Raw genomic sequence first — 18515 nt, forward strand, 5'->3', positions numbered from 1 at the left:
TATTCCGCGCGGACGGAGTCGCGAGTAAAAGCTACTTTTCTAATAAAATTTAAATAATTTCCCTACTTCTTAATTATAAATTCTTTCTATTTCCAGGTGGTATACCTCCCCTAGTGAGGCTGGTATCTCACGAGAGTGCGGAAGTGTGTCGCAATGCGTGCGGTGCACTTCGCAACTTGTCCTACGGCAGACAGAACGATGAGAACAAGCGTGCCATCAGAGACGCTGGTGGCATACCCGCACTTATGGCACTGCTCTGTCGCACTAATGATATGGAGGTAAACAGTGAGAGCTTAAGCTTAAGCTGAACGATATTCAACATAAGCAAATTGAACATAAAACTTTGAAATTGGACCTTTGAAACCTTAAAGTTTTGGCTTATTTTTTTTTACGGCCCGCTGCCTGTTGCCAACCCTATTTGGGAATAATATATTGAAAATTAAACATTTTTTTAAATGAAAAAAAAAATTAATTGTAAACTAAAATAATTCAAAATTACATCTAAAAATACACCAACAATAAACCATTATAAATAAAACAAAATTTCATAATAAATAAGTTTCTAAATAAAATGTTTGTAATCCAGGTGAAGGAACTAGTGACGGGTGTGATCTGGAACATGTCGTCGTGTGAGGACCTGAAGCAGTCCATCATCGATGATGCGGCGCAGGTGATCGTCAACAAGGTGATCATTCCGCAGTCGGGCTGGCACCCCACCAACCCTGGAGACACATATTGGTCCACTGGTGAGTATACGGTACCAAAAGTTAAACGCCCAAAGTAAAAATTTTCTTCTGTCTAAAACTCAACTTTTTTATATTAAAAGGCGGCAAACGAGCAAGCGGCTACATGAATTCGCCGAAATGGTGAAATGACCGCTACCCATAGACATTCGCAATTGCAGATGCGTTTCCTATCTTCAATCGACGAAGGAGACGCACAAAAAGACAACATTTAACCTTCCTATGCATCTCCTCCTCCATCAAATCAACCTCCCTTTTTGATCCTTTCCTTATAAGAAAAGGGGTGGGAAGGGAAAGAGGACTAAAATTATGTCTCCAGCACCACACTCATCAGACTGTACGCGGAATTACTTCCACTTGACGCCTGTCTTCTGTGAGGTCGTGGTATTTCACTGAGCGAGCCGCTAATTCGTGCGTGATGTTGTTGTTGCTGACGTCTACCACTGTTAATCTGTTAAATAGATAGAGTTTCATTGATATAGAGGTCATTTTTATTTGAAATATATTACATAATGAATAATTGTATCGGTTGGTTGTGTAACAATATGCGTCATATTGTCGTTGCAGTGTTCCGTAATGCGAGCGGAGTGTTACGTAACGCGTCCTCCGCGGGAGAGTACGCGCGTCGGCGACTGCGAGCTCTGCCCGGGCTGGCGGAGGCTCTGCTGCACACTGTGCGCGTCTCATTGCGTGCAAACTCCATCGGCACTAAGGTCGTCGAGAACTGCGTCTGTGTACTCCGCAATCTCTCCTACAGGTCATACATCTTACTAATTTACATTGGATGGATGTATGGATGGATGGATGTTTGAAAGTATCTCCAGAACTGCTCAACTGATTTTGATGGAATTTGCCACAGATGTAGAATATAATCTGAAAGCACATATAGGCTAATTCTGATCCTTGAAATAATTACGGTTCTAGTGGGATACGTTGAAATACATATTTACTCGATAACTCCACAACGGTTCAACACATCTTATTGAAGTGTACATAGACTTGAGTAACCCATTAGAAACTTTTCACTTTTTTTTGAATTCTGCACAAACGAAGTTGCAGGCAAAAGCTAGTATATATATAAGCTTTATGACACAGGTTTGAGTATTTCTGAAAACTGCAAATAAAAAGATAAATCTTTACCTCAGGTGTCAAGAAATCGAAGATCCATTGTATGACACGCGGGCGCCGCCGACACAGTCTTCGGGGCAAGCCAGGATACAAGCTAGTGCATCAAAAGGTACAAGAAGAATTTCTAGACGAAAATTTAGATTTATATAAACTAAGCTAAACCCATTTGGGACTACTCAATTCAATTCCATATTGTATGTTTTTTTTTATTTTATTTTATACTTTATTTAATTTATTTCCAGGCGAGAATCTAGGTTGCTTCGGCGGCAGTAAAAAGAAGAAGGAAGGATCTTCTTCCTCCAATTCCACCAGCCCTCTCGGAAAGAGCGATCCCGACTCCCAGCCCTTGGGGGAGACAGGTTCCAACACACAGCTGGGGTACAGCGTGCCCAAAGGGACAGAGATGTTGTGGTCACCTGAAGTAAGTTGTCGCCATGTATTTTTTTAATTTTGGCCCTAAATTATTCTGGGAATAGGAATAGGAAAGGCATAGTTGTTGCAATAATTTGATACTGTGTCCGGTAGGTGGTGCCGCTGTACATGGCGCTGCTGCAGTCATGCTCCAACCCGGAGACGTTGGAGGCTGCGGCGGGAGCGCTGCAGAACCTCGCCGCATGCTATTGGCAGCCCTCCATCGATATACGAGCCGCCGTGCGCAAGGAAAAAGGTACCTTATGTCACTTATGATAAGGTTCATTTTATAATAAATACATATTGATTGTGCTATGAATTAGAGGGATGGTAATATACAAGTGTATCCCATGTCCATCTTTCCTCAGGTTTACCAATCCTAGTGGAACTGCTGCGTATGGAGGTGGACCGTGTTGTGTGCGCGGTGGCGACGGCGCTGCGCAACCTGGCCATAGACCAGCGCAACAAGGAGCTCATCGGAAAGTACGCGATGCGAGACCTGGTGCAGAAGCTGCCCAGCGGTAACCAGCAGCACGATCAGGTCTGTACCACTTAGACATTGATTAAAAATTCTCTTCTTTGTTTTTTAAAAAGTTTTTAACATTTAACATTACCGTATTCTTTAAGTAATATTCTAAACTAGCTTTTACCCGCGACTCCGTCCGCGCGGAATAAAAAAATGCCCACAAGATAAAAAAGTTTATCTGTCCGTCTCCTAGTTCTAAGCTACCTCCCCATCAAATTTCAGCTAAATCAGTTCGACCGATCTTGAGTTATAAATAGTGTAACTAACACGACTTTCTTTTATATATATATAGATTAAGACAACCTTCCTTGGTGCTTACTTAATCACTCTGAGTGTAAATTAACATTACAATAACATGAACCGTGCATATAATATTGCGTATTGTCCAGGGCACGTCTGATGATACGATAGCGGCGGTGTTGGCGACACTGAACGAGGTGATCAAGAAGAGTGGTGAGTTCTCTCGCTCGCTGCTGGAGGCTGGCGGTGTGGAGCGTCTGCTGGCACTCACCAAGCAGCGTCACCGGCACACACCCAGAGTACTCAAGTTTGCAGGTCAGCACTCATATATGTTTCATAGTTGTACATGTATTAAGAGTACCCTTTTTAATATGATAAAGTGGTATAGGGCTAACATAATTGCTGGTGCGTACGCTGGTTTCCTACGCCTTTTAATCAGGGGTGAACAGAGGGTGAAAAAAGGGCTGAAAGGGAAAGAGATAGGGAGAGACAGAGATAGGGAGAGAGAGAGAGAGGGAGAGAGAGAGAGATAGGGAGAAAGATAGGGAGAGAAAGAGAGAGATAGGGAGAAAGATAGGGAAAGAGAGAGATAGGGAGAAAGAGAGAGATAGGGAGAAAGATAGGGAGAGAAAGAGAGAGAGATAGGGAGAAAGATAGGGAGAGAAGAAAAGAGAGAGATAGGGAGAGAAAGTGAGAGATAGGGAGAAAGATAGGGAGAGAGAGAGAGATAGGGAGAGAAAGAGAGAGATGGGGAGAGAGAGAGAGAGAGCCTTTTTGTTAGTTTGTCTTCTATAATAGAACTTGATAATACGTATTAAAATATAAAGGTTGTTTTAATTTCAGGTCAGGTGCTGATGACTATGTGGTCGCACGCGGAGCTGCGTGAGGTGTACCGCAAGCATGGCTGGCGCGAGGCAGACTTCCTCACTCCAGCGCGCGCCGCACAGCCTCGGCAGACCAACAACAGCGGTAAGTGACCACATCCACACCTCACATCTCGTCCCAACACTCATATACCCCACCCATTGAATTAAATCCCACCCCGTAAACCCTACCCCTACTCACTGACTCAACCAACTCTCTCGTAAACCCCTAGTGTCTTCCAGTGTTCCACAATTTAAGTTTTGTCTGTGAAATGCATCATGGAATGGTCATTGCATCTGTGTTGTAACATGTTGAGCAACAAGTTGGTATACATGTGCATAAACAATCAAATCAATGGAATCATCACAGGATTGTTATTCTTAGGTGCAATATGATGTCACAAAAATATGTGTACATAATAAAAACATGAAAAATCTTAGTACATATTCTATACATTAACTTTAAACTTGTACAATATCTTTTATGAAAATTACTTTAATGTACATTCCTCAGACAATTTATAGAAATATAATAATTATTTACGTAATACAGTTTTTGTACAATAGATAAGTATAAGTATAGTCCTTAATTATTATTATTCATAATTTATGGTCATAGAAAACAAACTCGAGGTCATAGCATGAAAAAACACGAGCCTTCGTAACGTCGTCCACAAATGATGTTATTGTATGAGATTTGTTGTAATTACGAAAACGTTATCAAGAACTCACGTGCTAGCCCCTGTTATGTTGACAAGTTTTATAAATATTACTGCGTCTACTACGCCATTTATTAATTCACCAACTAACTACTATTTTATGCGAATACAAACTTTTTACGGTTGTCACAATTTTATCATTTCGAATCTTAATATTTTATATTAATTTCATATTAGAACGTCTTAAAAATTAACTCATAAATGCTCTTCCTTAGTGTAGATTTGGTATGAACTAAGGGATTGCTCTAACGTTTCATAATCGAGTGCGACAATAATTTAAAAAAATTAAGATTCGAAATAATAAAGGTATCAACGTATTCGTGAACGTTGTTGCGTGCACATGTCGTCCATCATTGCGTGAACTGTGTACATATGGGGTGTGGTGTGGGCGACAGGTCAAGGTACGCCGGCGGGGTCGGCGGGCGCGCCGCACTCGCCCAGCAATGCCAACAGCACACTGAGCCGGCCCATGGCCTCTACTGGCGGTACTCGCTACGAGGACCGCACTATACGCAGGCATAGAGAGGTACACGCTTTTATACACGCATTGCATCTGCTTGTCGCATTTTTGTTTCATATCTTGTTTGTTTTTATGTTTAATGTTGCTGTGGCATTTTTATTTTGTGCAATGATAAAATAAAGTAATATAGTGTTAATGCAAAAAAAAAAACAACAGATCCTACGACTATGTTAAATGATAAGCTTGTTTAAAGTACTAGATGTAATTTTTATATTAAATTATTTTATGTGAATCTCTGTATATTTTTGTTGTAAATAGTTTTATTTCGCTTTTTTTAACTTGTAAAACTTTTTGTTCGGATTAATATTTAAGGTATTGTTTGCAGAACGATGACATGCCAACAATGGACGTGAACAACTACCAGGACGGTCTGGGCATGGGCAACCCCAACGGACGGCCCATGAACCTGCAGGGTGTGCAGGCGCAGATGCCGATGCCGCCCAGCAGCCGCTAGCCTGCTCCTCCGCTCCACCACCTGGTGAGCCTCCACACCTTCACATCCTGGGAGCAACTCTCTTATCTACTACTGATGGGCAAAATTACAATACTTTATGACACATTAGAATTAATTTTCTTAAGAAATTGACAATTTTGTCGTAAAAAATAAATCAAACATTTGAGTTCAAATATCTTCGAAAATACTATTACAGAAGGTTTGTAATTTATTTTTTAATTCTGTGATTATTATTTTTTTTTAATTGAAAATTTTCGAACGCAAAATTCATGTCATCGTGACAGCTGTCATCTTGACGTGTGTATTTTTTTTAGTATCTGTGATTTTTTTTTTACCACAGATATTTATTTTGATCTATTGAATCTTGTACATTCCTTGTGTTTTTCGAAAAAAAAGTTTTTATATATATGTTTTTAAATTTGAAACATTTTGTCCATCAGTAAACAGTTGTATTTCACATTTTCCAGCAATTTAGGCATTTTTTTACTTCGTAATAAACTTACTCTGTGCTTACTAAAATAAATATTGTAATAATTAATCCATGAAGTCAATATAGGATAGTTATGTTATATAAAATGAGTTCTTGTATTCTTGTGATTCTTTGGGTTTTCACTGAAGAAATACTTGTATGAAAACATTGATACATCAATGTCAATGAAGAGGTTCTATCAAAATAGAGACAAAATGTTGTAATACAAGTTTTCAAACAGTGGAATTTCACGGTAAACTTGTTGCCAATATTACAGCTTATAAAGTATACATTTTACGGCTGTTAATTATAAAAAATGGGTTGTTTGGTTTTAGTTAAATGTATAAATGAGTTATTTATAAATTACTTTGCTTTTCTATTTTATACCCATTAATGTATTTTATCTTTTTTAACAAAAAAAAAAATAAAAAAAAAAAAAAATATTTTTATTGAAAATTAACGTAATATTTGTTAACAAGTAATGATTCAAATAATTAACAGCCGTAAATTGAATGTACCCATTAAAATGGCCTATAATATATGAATGCAAATTAACTTCTGATCGCACAATGTTTGTACACATTATATCTCGTATCACCCTATATAGCTTTCACTTTGTAAAATAAATACAAAATCAATTCCCCATGTATATAATCGTGCCATTGTATTCTATGCGTGTTTCCACTGTTGATATACATGTTTCAAAACATAATTCAATAAAAAGTATTACGACAGTGAAATTTCACGGTTAAATATCTTTCTTGTAGATGTTGTGTATTTGATATTCGAGGCTCACCGAATTTACGAAAATAATTATTATAACTTAATAATATAAGATTCATTATTCAATGACATGAATAGGCTCATTCATCTCCATACATTTTTACTATTCAAAGTTTTACTGTTATTAATTTATGAATGACCTAGTGTAGCACGCTGTCCTATTCGAGCGCAAATCGATACTGTAACGATTTCCTGAATAGGCCTCATAGGATTATACAATTTTGTAATATTTTGTATCCATTCCACGGCCCTCTATTTGTATTATAGGTGTCTATTGTCCTTTATATATCTTAAGGAATATCCGTCTTATGTATATAGATGTAAGGTTCATTATTCGGCACATTTTTGTCAGCTTTTGACTTGTAGACAATATGGTCGGGAAACAGCTGCCATTGATAGTAAACGAATAGGAAATTTATCATCATTAAGTCTAACAATTTTACTGGAAAATGTATTAAATTTTCTATATTAAAAAAAAAAGTCTCGTGAAGTCTTTTGGATGTTTGTTATCTCGCTGTCTTTGTTTTTTCAGAGAATATAAAAGATGACTACGACTTAGTTTCAAAGTAGAGTTCTGTATTCCTAGTAGGAATATTTGTGACTATCACCATATCTTCATCAACAAAATTTGTATTAAAATTTGTAGCGCCCCCTATCAAGTTTACCAACAAATGTCATACAAATTTTGACATAATTGACGATACGAAGGCAATTGTTACATTTGTTAAGGCCAATGAGTTTAATTTTTTTTAAATTTATTGACAAATTTCCTATTCTTTACTAAATATGAATGTAATAACATTTAATATGCAAGTAATGAATTTTCATAAATTACAAATCATGTTAGTGATTTTTTTTAATCTTTTTTTAACAACAAATTTATTTTTATTATCACTGATAAAAAATGGTATTTAATTGTGTAACAAGATAAAAAAAACTGTATTTCCTGAATATTTTGATTAGCTACCAACAGTAGTTATAAAATTTTTTTTTGGACGTGTAATAAGTTCATCTATAAATAAAATCTTTATTGATGTATTTATTAATTTTACGTACACAGTTCAGTCCCATTATATTATTGAGTAACACAATATTTACTTCAAGTTAGAGTAAAGTTTAAGAAACAATGGTGTTAGTTTTAAAACGTGGTCGACTATTGAAGCGACTATCCTACCACTAACATAAAGCCAGTTTATTTACTGTATTTTAGAAACATTAACCTTCAAAACTGGTTAAATTTTTTTAATAGAAAAATCCACTCTGTTATAACCAGAGTGACTCAGGTGATTTTTTTTTCATATTTATGTAATATTAATGACTGAACCCATTCTGAGAAGTATGGGGTCCTTCCTCTTATTATTAAAGTTAATTGTGATTTTTTTCGATTTTATTTAATATCCAAGTTTTTTTTCCCGAGGTGTATGGTGTAGGTGTACATGTGTAAGTCCAAGACTTTTTTGTGCAGCTTTTTATTTTTACTACAATACAATATACACACTTGTGTTTTTAATTTTGTTAATACTGGTGCAAGTGTTGTGTAGTTCTGTGTGCGGCATTCTCTCTGCGTATGAAAACATAAGCACCAATTTCCAAATAGAGTGATTACTAAACGCCATTGTTTTTTAAATGACTATAGAATGATCTCGATGTAATCAATGTTTGTGAGCGGCGGCAGCTTTAAGAATTATATGTTTTGCTCGATTACCCTCCGTGAATAACTTGTGTACACATTGGCGGATCTCTGGGGGTCTGGGGGGTTCGAGATCCTAAAAAAACATGACAAGTTTAATATGAACAAGATATTTATAATTTTCAACTAGCATACCCGGTTTTGATTTAAATTACATAAATCATCTTTGGGATGTCGACCCCCCAAATAGATAGTTAAGACCCCCAAATATAATTCCCAGATCCGCCACTGTTACTCTTAGAATAATGTTTAGCATTGTAACTATTTATTTATCGACCATATGATATCAATATTAGGTAGGTAATAAGTGATAAGGGTTTTTGTGATGTTCGTTTTTTGGATATATTTTTTATGCACAATGAATGCATTTTTCAATACGTCCGCGTCAGGCCCGGACTGAGCATCGACTGAGCAACCTGGTACAAAACTACCCTCATGCAGTGCATTATATTGATTTAAGTATTTTGTAAGTTTTTGTATATTTTTTATTAAAAAACAAGACAAATATAAGGTTACAGTTTGATACCACTTGCCAGGCAGTGTCGCTTCTATGAAGTGATTATTTGATTATTTCCACTTTATAACCTAAAAACTGTTTAGTTAAGTATGCTTAATGTATTTAATCGTGTTTAACTCTACATTTATGGTTTCGTTATGTGAAAATATTAGACAATGTAGAAACTATTAGATTTTTTTTTCACATACCATGTTCTAAACTTGTATAATCGCAGATGTTTATCTTAACGTGGGTTTTCATTGCTAAACAAATGTACAATATATGTTTTATACAGATGTCAAAGCAGTGAAACCCCACTCTTATGTTTTTCGTATCTCGTCATTTTATCTTCCATTTCACGGATCTCTTAAAATTTTGAAGTAATTATTAAGTCATCGTAGTGACTGGAGATCTATATTCTAGTGTTATGCCACGGTTTTAAAAAAATATATATTAATGTCTATGGTCAACCATAGATCATAGAGTTGTTGGAACGGTAATACTCGATTATTTATATTTTATTTAAAAATTTTATGATGAAAAAAAAATATTTTAACAAAAGGCAGTCTTCGTTTGTCGTTGCGACGTTATGTAGAAATAATTAAATTTGTCTTTATGTATGTAGATTTAAAAAATAAAGTATTCTCAAGCGTACAGAAATTATATTATAAATTTCAGAGAGAATAAACGTCATGATTTTATGTTTTGTTTTTTTTTTTGTTTCCTTTACTTTCCTTTGTTTTTTTTTAATAGTTTTTGAAGATTTGCTGAACGTTTTAAGGGCCTATTTACTAGATATTGTGGATACAATATTTAATATGGATTTGCTTAAAATGTTAAAAGACTCGAATATGGAATTAAAATTTTTGGAAATTTTTACCATAAATAAATAATAGCCATCTTGTAAAATACGCTTTACTTCACAGTTTTTTTTTTAGTTTTTTTTTTTGTTGAAAAACGCTTTCACATACATTTTTGTAGTATTATTTACCGAGTAAATGTATGGGTATTAGAAAATATTAGTAATATTTTTTAGTATTATTGACTAATGTAGACGTAATTTCTCATGGACTAGGGCTGTATTAAGTATGGTTCGATTTATGTACGAATGGAGTTTGATTATATTGATTGCGGTATAAAAAAAATCGTATTAAATAACTTTTTTTAAGGATGATTGTAGGAAGTAAAAGTTTTAATTATTGATCCAAACATTCTTCTTTTGATATAAACATTTAAAAGTGAACTTGAATATTTTTGACAGATGACATCTGTCGACAACTGTCAAAATTCGTTTAGTATATGGCAACACAGATGTTTACTTTTGTTTTTTTTCCGTATCATAGATCATCCTTTATTATAAAAGCATATAATTGATAAGTGAAATAAATCTCCTATTTGTATGAATGCTCACGTTTTTTATATTTATTAGTAGTGTCCTTAATGTAATGAAAATTAACCAGTTATTGAATTCATAGTTGTAATAGGGGCGTATTTAAAGTTGTATTTAATATTGTATGTTGCATAGAAGTGCACGATTTTTATTGGACGGATGGATGAGGTTTTTTTTTTACTCTGTACTTCTAGTACATTTGTTATGGCTGCCGGCTGAGGGCGCCGCGTCTTAATGATATCCCACGACAGTATTATTCTGTAATGTCATGTACCAACGTTGCTAATACACTTAAATACATTTAAATAAAACGATCGTTTCATTTATAAACCTATTCCTTTTTTAATATAACGAAAAACTATTATTAAAAAAATAAAACAAATAACTGAGTTTACATCGAAATAAATACTGCAAATAAATGGCATCATTTATTTCTTACTAGCTTTTACCCGCGACTCCGTCCGCGCGGAATAAAAAATAGAAAACGGGGTAAAAATTATCCTATGTCCTTTTCCTAGTTCTAAGCTACCTGCCCACCAATTTTCAGTCAAATCGATTCAGCCGTTCTTGAGTTATAAATAGTGTAACTAACACGACTTTCTTTTACATATATAGATATACTACATTTTTCTGTTCTGAAGGTCGAATCTTGATCCTTTCCTTGTCAAATCGATCCTGAAAGAATTAAGAAAAATTTTGTTAAACCGCTGATTTTATAAACAAAAGAAAAAGGCATAGTCCCATTGCCCCCAGAGAGATTTGAACTCTCGACCCCTGGTTTACAAGACCAGTGCTCTAACCCCTGAGCTATGGAGGCGGTCCACGAAGCAACCAATTTAGGTGTTAAATAAAATTACAAATAGTAAAAAAAAATTAAAAAAAGCAGAGCAAGCGAATGTATAAATTCAGGTAACTTGAAAAATGCCAGGTAAGGACCTAAACCTATACCAATATTTCAGATTTAAAAGTTTGTTAGCTTCTTAAAAAAATCAATATACTAATTAGTTTGTTTTTTAAACCGCTAAATTGTGGTATTGCTTACAACAGCAAAAGTATATCCTCCCCGGCGGGGAATCGAACCCCGGTCTCCCGCGTGACAGGCGGGGATACTTACCACTATACTACCGAGGATATACATAATGTTGACAATTTTAGCATTAAAATATGCAAAAAAGCAATATATTGTGAAGAAGATAATTCCTATGGTAGAAAAATAAAGTTATAAAACTTTAATTTTTTAAATAATTACATGATTTTTTATAACATGGTAATGAATGTCATACATCAAAATACATACACATTCATACTCGGTAATGTCATGTAAAGCCGATACGATGATAGCAATTCAATTGTATGTCGAATTGAAACTATTATCGACTGAATTATTCATAGGTTTAAACAAATTGTCATGTTCAATGTAATGATAAGGTTTAGATGCGATCATCTTACCGTTGATTTCTGATACCAAAATATCTGTATAAAACATATCGTCATCCCTGTCATATCTTTGAAAAAACAAAGATAACAATATGTTTTAAACGGTGATTGTGGTCTCAGAAACCCACGATTAATTGTTTATACAATAAATAAGCTTCAGTTTCCGTTCCTGAAATACTTATACAATACTACTCCGCCTCCATAGCTCAGTGGTTAAGTTTCTGGTCTTGTAAACCAAAAGTCGAGACCTTTAATCTCTCTGAGGGCAAAGTGCAAGAAAAATTACTTTTAATTTTTACATAATTGTGTTATTTAAGTGATTACGTATTAAATAAATTAAATTGTAAATTATATCAAATGGCAATGCAGTTGCGTTGCTTCTGTACGGATACTTGGACAATAGAAAACTACTGTTGCCATAACTTACTTGTTACATCGTAATTGCTATTTCCAATTAATGTATCCTTAAAGCTTTGCATCCGATATCGTCATGTGGACGTTACCACATGACGATATCGGATGCATCGGGCACACCGGCATCATACAGATTTTAATATAGTAAGCATAGAATTCATACAAATGTGTCCATTAACCCGATCGCACTTCGGCAATCCCGACACCACCGCTACGAGAGGCAAATTTTCTGTGTTCTGATGACGTCATACGGAATGCCATGAAGTGGACGCGTCCCTCACGCTAACTCTGCGTCTTGCGCGCTGCGCTGAAATATTTCAATTCACGTACATGTGTTCACTAAAAAACCCTAATGAAAATGACATCGTCAATCCGATTGTTGCCATTACGAAAAAATAATCCGTAATGATGCGTGCGATGCGTCCGATATCGACCTTTGGACGCTTAATATTATTCAGCACGGTGTCATCGATGTCACATTGCTATAAAAATTTCGTATTGCAATTGTTTTACATTTCCCCATCTAAAGAGTTTCTTTATTTACGTCCATTTATCTTTTCACAAGAAACTATCGGCGATTCCGTCTCTGGAGAAAGAAAATAATTAATTCTGGGAGCGGACTTGGCGCGGCGCATTTAGCGTTCTTGTAATTTATTGCGCTAAAAAGAGCAAAATTAAACGGTTTTAGCGAAGCAAGACTTTAATGTAATCTCGTTTAAGATTCACTAGAATAATGTCGCGTTAGTTTTCACTTACAGTGGAATGGTTTGAAATTGTATATTTTCTAATTATACAATTGTAACAATCATTCAGTATGTTATTTGGACACCATTGTTTTAATTATGTATAAAGTCTTGAGCAATTGTAATTTAGCAAATAGCTTATTACTACTTGATTTGCGTCGTTGGGTTCAATTTTAAAAAAGCTAACGACCTTAGGATTTGCTTTAAAAAGTCAGCAACAAAACGGATAAAATTCAATCATTGATAATATAAAATTCCCTTTATAGACATTTAATACAATCTACTAATTGTAGAAGCAGTTGAACTAAGTATTTAGTATTTAGGTTCTTAGAAGCAAAGACGTCCGGAGCGGAGCGTAGCTCGCTGGGTTTAATTTAAAGTAGCAAAAACTAACGCAAAAGCCACCGCGATCTCTGTAATGGAATTACGTTAGCATCTCTCTACAGCTGTTCAAATAACGTGACTCTATTATATTTTATATAACGTTTAATAGAAAAATTAAATAATTAGTTATAATAATACTTCAATATGACTAATAAATTTTAATCAAATTGTAACTGTAATCTTACAGGAGATCAATTTAAAAAAAAAAATTGGCATCGTTTCTTGGGTCTTTTTCATCATCGACATATTGTAAACAAATTTAAAAAAACAAAGATGTAATCTCGTAGACAATTGAAAAGAAATAGGTAAACTTAGATTGTACAGTGAAGAAAACAGTTTTAAAATTTCATAAAGTTAGGTAAAAGAAATCAAGTTGAATGGTTGTCGACGCGGAGGTTCCGAACTGCTTTAAACTTCGCGTCGAATCATTTCAAGTTACCGTTTATCTTATTCCTTTAAATCCAATGTTATATCTGTCTATTGAGTGGAATACATATTTCAGTGTAAAAATTAAGTTTGTTTAAAATGTGTATTAGAAGATGTCAAACGAGCAAGTGGCCACCTCAATTCGTGAATAGCGAAGCGACCGCTGCCCATAGACTTGCTTACTTTTAAACGACGAAGGTTGTCATTTGTTCTTGTGACTTGACGTCAAGAGTACAATTCCACTTGTTTTTGAATTTAATTTAATTTCTTCCACTGACTATTTAGACGCTATTTAGACACTTAAACAAAACAAACAAAAAAAATATTTCCACTGTAAAACTTGCTTGCAAATAATTTTCGAAGCACAACAAAAGGGATGTTTTTAAGTTAAGAAAGACATATCCTCGGTAGTATAGTGGTAAGTATCCCCGCCTGTCACGCGGGAGACCGGGGTTCGATTCCCCGCCGGGGAGGTTTTGCTTTTGCAAGCTTTTTTTAAATTTTATAGACAATCAAAAGTTTACTGCTTAGTAAGGTCACATCTGTTTGGAATGACAAGATCCACCTCAACTATTATAGTGAATAAAATTCTGAAAGACCAAGTGTAGATGATTATGAAGAACATATCTGAATTGAGTATATATTGTGTTTACTACCAAGAAACAAAAAGTTTAGAAGTTCTGTTTTATTTAATTTTTTTCACTCATATTTATTGTTACTTATATTGTTAATTAAATACATTAACAATATAAGTAAGCATTTACTGATAATTTTTGGTTCATAATTACATTTTTTTAACTATATTAAAATAAGATTTTTATTTCTTTCCGAATGTCCGAACAAATTTGTAAAATCTTTTGCGCCGAAGCCGAGAATGTATTGAAAATTATAAGAACAAATTCTTGTTTAAAAATCATGCTTTGAACGATATTGATTGCCCCCAGAGAGATTTGAACTCTCGACCCCTGGTTTACAAGACCAGTGCTCTAACCCCTGAGCTATGGAGGCGGTGTAAATTTATCATAATTTTTTTTTTTTATACCAAAGGTGGCAAAAGAGCAAACGGCCACCTAAATTCGCCGAAATAGCGAGGCGACCGTTGCCCATAGACATCAGCAAATGCAGATGCGTTGCCTACCTTTAATCAACGGAGAAGGGGAAGCACAGGACACACACCGGACAGCACACCCTAAATTATTTTCTATTCCTTTGCGTCCCTTCTTCCGCCAAATCCACTTCCCTTTTCATTGGGAAAGGATGGAAAGGGAAAGAGGACTAAAATTAGGCCTCAGGGACCACACTCATCAGACGAAACGCGGGATTGCTTCCACTTCACGCCGGTCTTCTGTGTGGTCGAGGTATTTCACCAGTCGACCCGGCCCATTCGTGCACCCAACATATATTGTTTTTGCGGGATCTACCACTGTTAAATTATAAAATTAAACTAAGTATGTTTTTATTCATCTCAAATACTCATACTGTAATAATTGTGTAGAGGAAGGAAAGGCACGAGCGGTAATTTAGAATATTTGGAAAATTAAAATAACTAAATCAAAACGTGAAATAGAAAAAAATAGCAATCACTCGAAGGAATATATTTACAACTAATAAATTTTTGAATAATAAAAAATTGTTCCAAATTTAAAATTATAAAATATAAAATTATGAATAAAAACTTATATACAAAGAGGTGCGTTTGTATTGGCAACAATGGTATTAACTAACAGGTTGGATCAGTACCACATAATATCTTATATTATCTTAGGTAATTGTTCTGAGAAGTGTAATCGTGTTCTACCCGGAGTGCGCAGTGTTGATTACAGGCTGTAGGGCTCCATTAGGCCTGTTTCCTTGCTCACTAGCATTACAATACATGATTAACGTGGACTGCAGACATATTGAAGTCTGAATTACTTGAATCAAGTCATATTTAGTTAACTAGTTTTTTATGTTAACTAATAAAATAAAAAAAGAGATAAATAGTTATTAATCTATATATATAAAAGAAAGTCGTGTTAGTTACACTATTTATAACTCAAGAACGGCTGAATCGATTTGACTGGAAATTGGTGGGCAGGTAGCTTAGAACCAGGAAACGGACATAGGATAATTTTCCCCGTTTTCTATTTATTTTTTATTCCGCGCGGACGGATTCGCGGGTAAAAGCTAGTTATTAATAAAATAATAAGATTAACTATGAAACCTGAGTTAATTGTGGATGAACGAATGGACCGGCTCGTCCGGTGCAATACAGCAACCACACAGAAGACAGGCATGAAATGGAAGTATTTCCGTGTTTCGTCTGATGAACGTGCGTTCCGGTAGCTTAATTTTAGTCTTCTTCTCCTTCCCACCTTTTTCTTATAAGGAAGGGATGGGATTTTCGTATATTTTTGTTACTTAATTCTATAAATAATACTGATACTGTTCATAGAATTCATCGTAAGGAAGAAATAATTGTGCCAGTGTTGTAGTTACATGTTAACGTTCCAATTAAATGTTGAGCAGCCTCATATTTCCCGTTTCCAAGTTTCTATCGAGCTACCTTAATTGACTATGACAGGTCGATTTAGTAACCAGTAAGATTGTTGTTTTACCATATAGTTGAATTATATTGTATGTACATATTATACAATTAAAATCTATTAGGTTAAAATTTCAATTCCCTTGAAATTTATAATATTATTAACTAAAAGTAATTAAAAAAAATCGTATTAATTTTGTATGGAGGCATTTGTAATACTGTTTTCAGTTTAAACAATTAAAATCCTATTTCCTATATTTTTTAATTCACCCTGAAAGCTTAATAGGGGATGATAGGTATAGGTATAGTAGTATAGTATAGTTAATTTGTTTTTTGAATATAATTTGTTTCACGTAATATTATGTAGAAACTAGTTGTCACTCGTAACTCCCTCCGCGCGGGATTTTAAAAGAATTATTAAGTAGCCTATTTGTTCTTCCAAATTTCAATACCTTCAAACTTCCATCCATCTAAACATTCACAATTTTAATATTTATATGATTGAATACACTTCCATTTAAATACCTTTACAGCACTACTGTATCGTGGACTATGTCCTACCTACAATATAATTTAATCAAGTCATTGTTCTGTTAATTAAAGCTGACATGATGCAGTCAGTCTTCAGGCGAACAGACAACCCTTTGTGCCATATTTGGTGGCTACACTATCACGGTAAAGTACCATATTAAATATGGAAAACATAATTATTCATTGCGAAGTTCAATGGATTTAAATCGTAGTAATAACAGCGACTATTTAACAGTCTCAAAATGTTTCTGTATGTATTTTAAATTTTTTCGTCGCATCTTATTCACGATACAGTATCTAGCATTGTAATCAATGCTTTAAAAGTATCGTTTGTATTTGATTTATTAGTTTAGGTTTGATTTGAATGCAGACTGTTAGAAATGATTCATCCATCCATTTAGCCTCGTTACGCCCACTGCTGGGCATAGGCCTCCTCCAAAGATCGCCACAATGATCGGTCCTGTGCAACCCGCATCCAGTTTACTAATCAAAATTTCAAGTTTCTAAACGAAATGATTAGAACCGCGTAAAGTCAGACAGTAATAATTATATATGTCGGATGAGCACCGCCCGAAGTGTTTGAGAAACACACAACGTCAGTGGTGGTAGCACCACTAACATCATTTTTAGCATTGCTCATCCTTAAATGAAACGCAGCCTTTGATGAATATCCTTATATTTCTCAGCAGAGTTTTTTTCTCCTTAAAGAGCTCTGAACACTCCGGCGGTCGTACCGAGACTGACCCTGTGCCGCCGGAACATTCTTATTTATACCCTCATGAAACTTACAATAAAGTGTTTGAATTTAGTAATCGTTTGTAAATTAATCTAAAAATTACAATAAATGAAGTTTTAATCAATTAATCGATTGTAAGAACGTATATACAAGAGTTATTTAATTAATTTCAACAGTGAGATATTTTTATAAGATGGTCACGCCGATACGGCCATGCTGACAGGCGGTGCGCGCTCTGCACCAGCCTCGTAGAAACCAGTTTGTTCACCTGTAATCATTGAAGAGTATTTCTCTGAGTTCGCTATCTGTAAGCAACTTGTCACTAATCAGTAACCTATTGTTAATCAACAGTGTATGTTGCGAATTAATTACTAAACAAACAATCATGAATGTTATGACTATTAATGTTCTGAACATTGGTCTCGTAGATTTTTCATAGATGTCTCGGAGGGTCTCGTAGAGTGTCGTAGATTCTCGTAGGGTCTCGTAGGGTCTCGTAGATATCTCGGAGGGTCTTTATGGTAGTAGTTTAATAGTAATAAAATTTGTACTTACAATTTTATTTTGATGATCAGCATACGTATTTCTCGAGAGGTTGATGGAAGAGGTTGATTTGAAACCTTCTTGGGTTAATTCATTCTAGGTTGACTCATTCTCCGCCGATACGGTCAAAGGTCATTTAAAAGTGGTCACCATCCAATCATCTACCCACATTTTGGCGCGTCCTTTCAACAGGCTACACACCTTCATCCGGATGTATAAATCATTAAAGTTATAAGCTTTGATTACCTGATCTATGTGCTGGCACCACTCTCGTGCACCGACGTTTGTATCCGGATCAAACGATGGGAGGTAGATATCATTGATCTTGACTTTTGTTTCTGCGGG

General features: G+C 34.9%; 1 protein-coding gene and 4 non-coding genes across 5 annotated transcripts in view; 2 read left to right on the forward strand and 3 right to left on the reverse strand.

Moving 5' to 3' along the window:
* The window catches only part of LOC106720069 (catenin delta-2), a 53402-nt gene extending 47674 nt beyond the window's left edge, over positions 1 to 5728 (forward strand). The window contains exons 10-20 of the mRNA XM_045683639.1: positions 97 to 278; positions 587 to 746; positions 1311 to 1500; positions 1889 to 1980; positions 2114 to 2292; positions 2397 to 2538; positions 2651 to 2823; positions 3198 to 3363; positions 3892 to 4017; positions 5026 to 5156; positions 5476 to 5728. Of these exons, the coding sequence (XP_045539595.1) occupies positions 97 to 278; positions 587 to 746; positions 1311 to 1500; positions 1889 to 1980; positions 2114 to 2292; positions 2397 to 2538; positions 2651 to 2823; positions 3198 to 3363; positions 3892 to 4017; positions 5026 to 5156; positions 5476 to 5604 (1670 nt within the window). The 3' untranslated portion in view covers positions 5605 to 5728. The remainder of the gene's footprint in view (positions 1 to 96; positions 279 to 586; positions 747 to 1310; positions 1501 to 1888; positions 1981 to 2113; positions 2293 to 2396; positions 2539 to 2650; positions 2824 to 3197; positions 3364 to 3891; positions 4018 to 5025; positions 5157 to 5475) is intronic.
* Positions 5729 to 11176: 5448 nt separating this feature from the next.
* On the reverse strand, positions 11177 to 11249 carry Trnat-ugu. Its single transcript has one exon. It is a non-coding gene; the product is annotated as a tRNA-Thr (tRNA).
* Positions 11250 to 11491: 242 nt separating this feature from the next.
* On the reverse strand, positions 11492 to 11563 carry Trnad-guc. The gene has a single exon. It is a non-coding gene; the product is annotated as a tRNA-Asp (tRNA).
* Positions 11564 to 14237: 2674 nt separating this feature from the next.
* Positions 14238 to 14309, forward strand: Trnad-guc. The gene has a single exon. It is a non-coding gene; the product is annotated as a tRNA-Asp (tRNA).
* A 462-nt stretch (positions 14310 to 14771) lies between these two features.
* On the reverse strand, positions 14772 to 14844 carry Trnat-ugu. Its single transcript has one exon. It is a non-coding gene; the product is annotated as a tRNA-Thr (tRNA).
* Positions 14845 to 18515: the final 3671 nt, after the last annotated feature.

Source organism: Papilio machaon, chromosome 23, assembly GCF_912999745.1.
Source record: "Papilio machaon chromosome 23, ilPapMach1.1, whole genome shotgun sequence".
In the NCBI taxonomy this organism is placed as follows: domain Eukaryota; kingdom Metazoa; phylum Arthropoda; class Insecta; order Lepidoptera; family Papilionidae; genus Papilio; species Papilio machaon.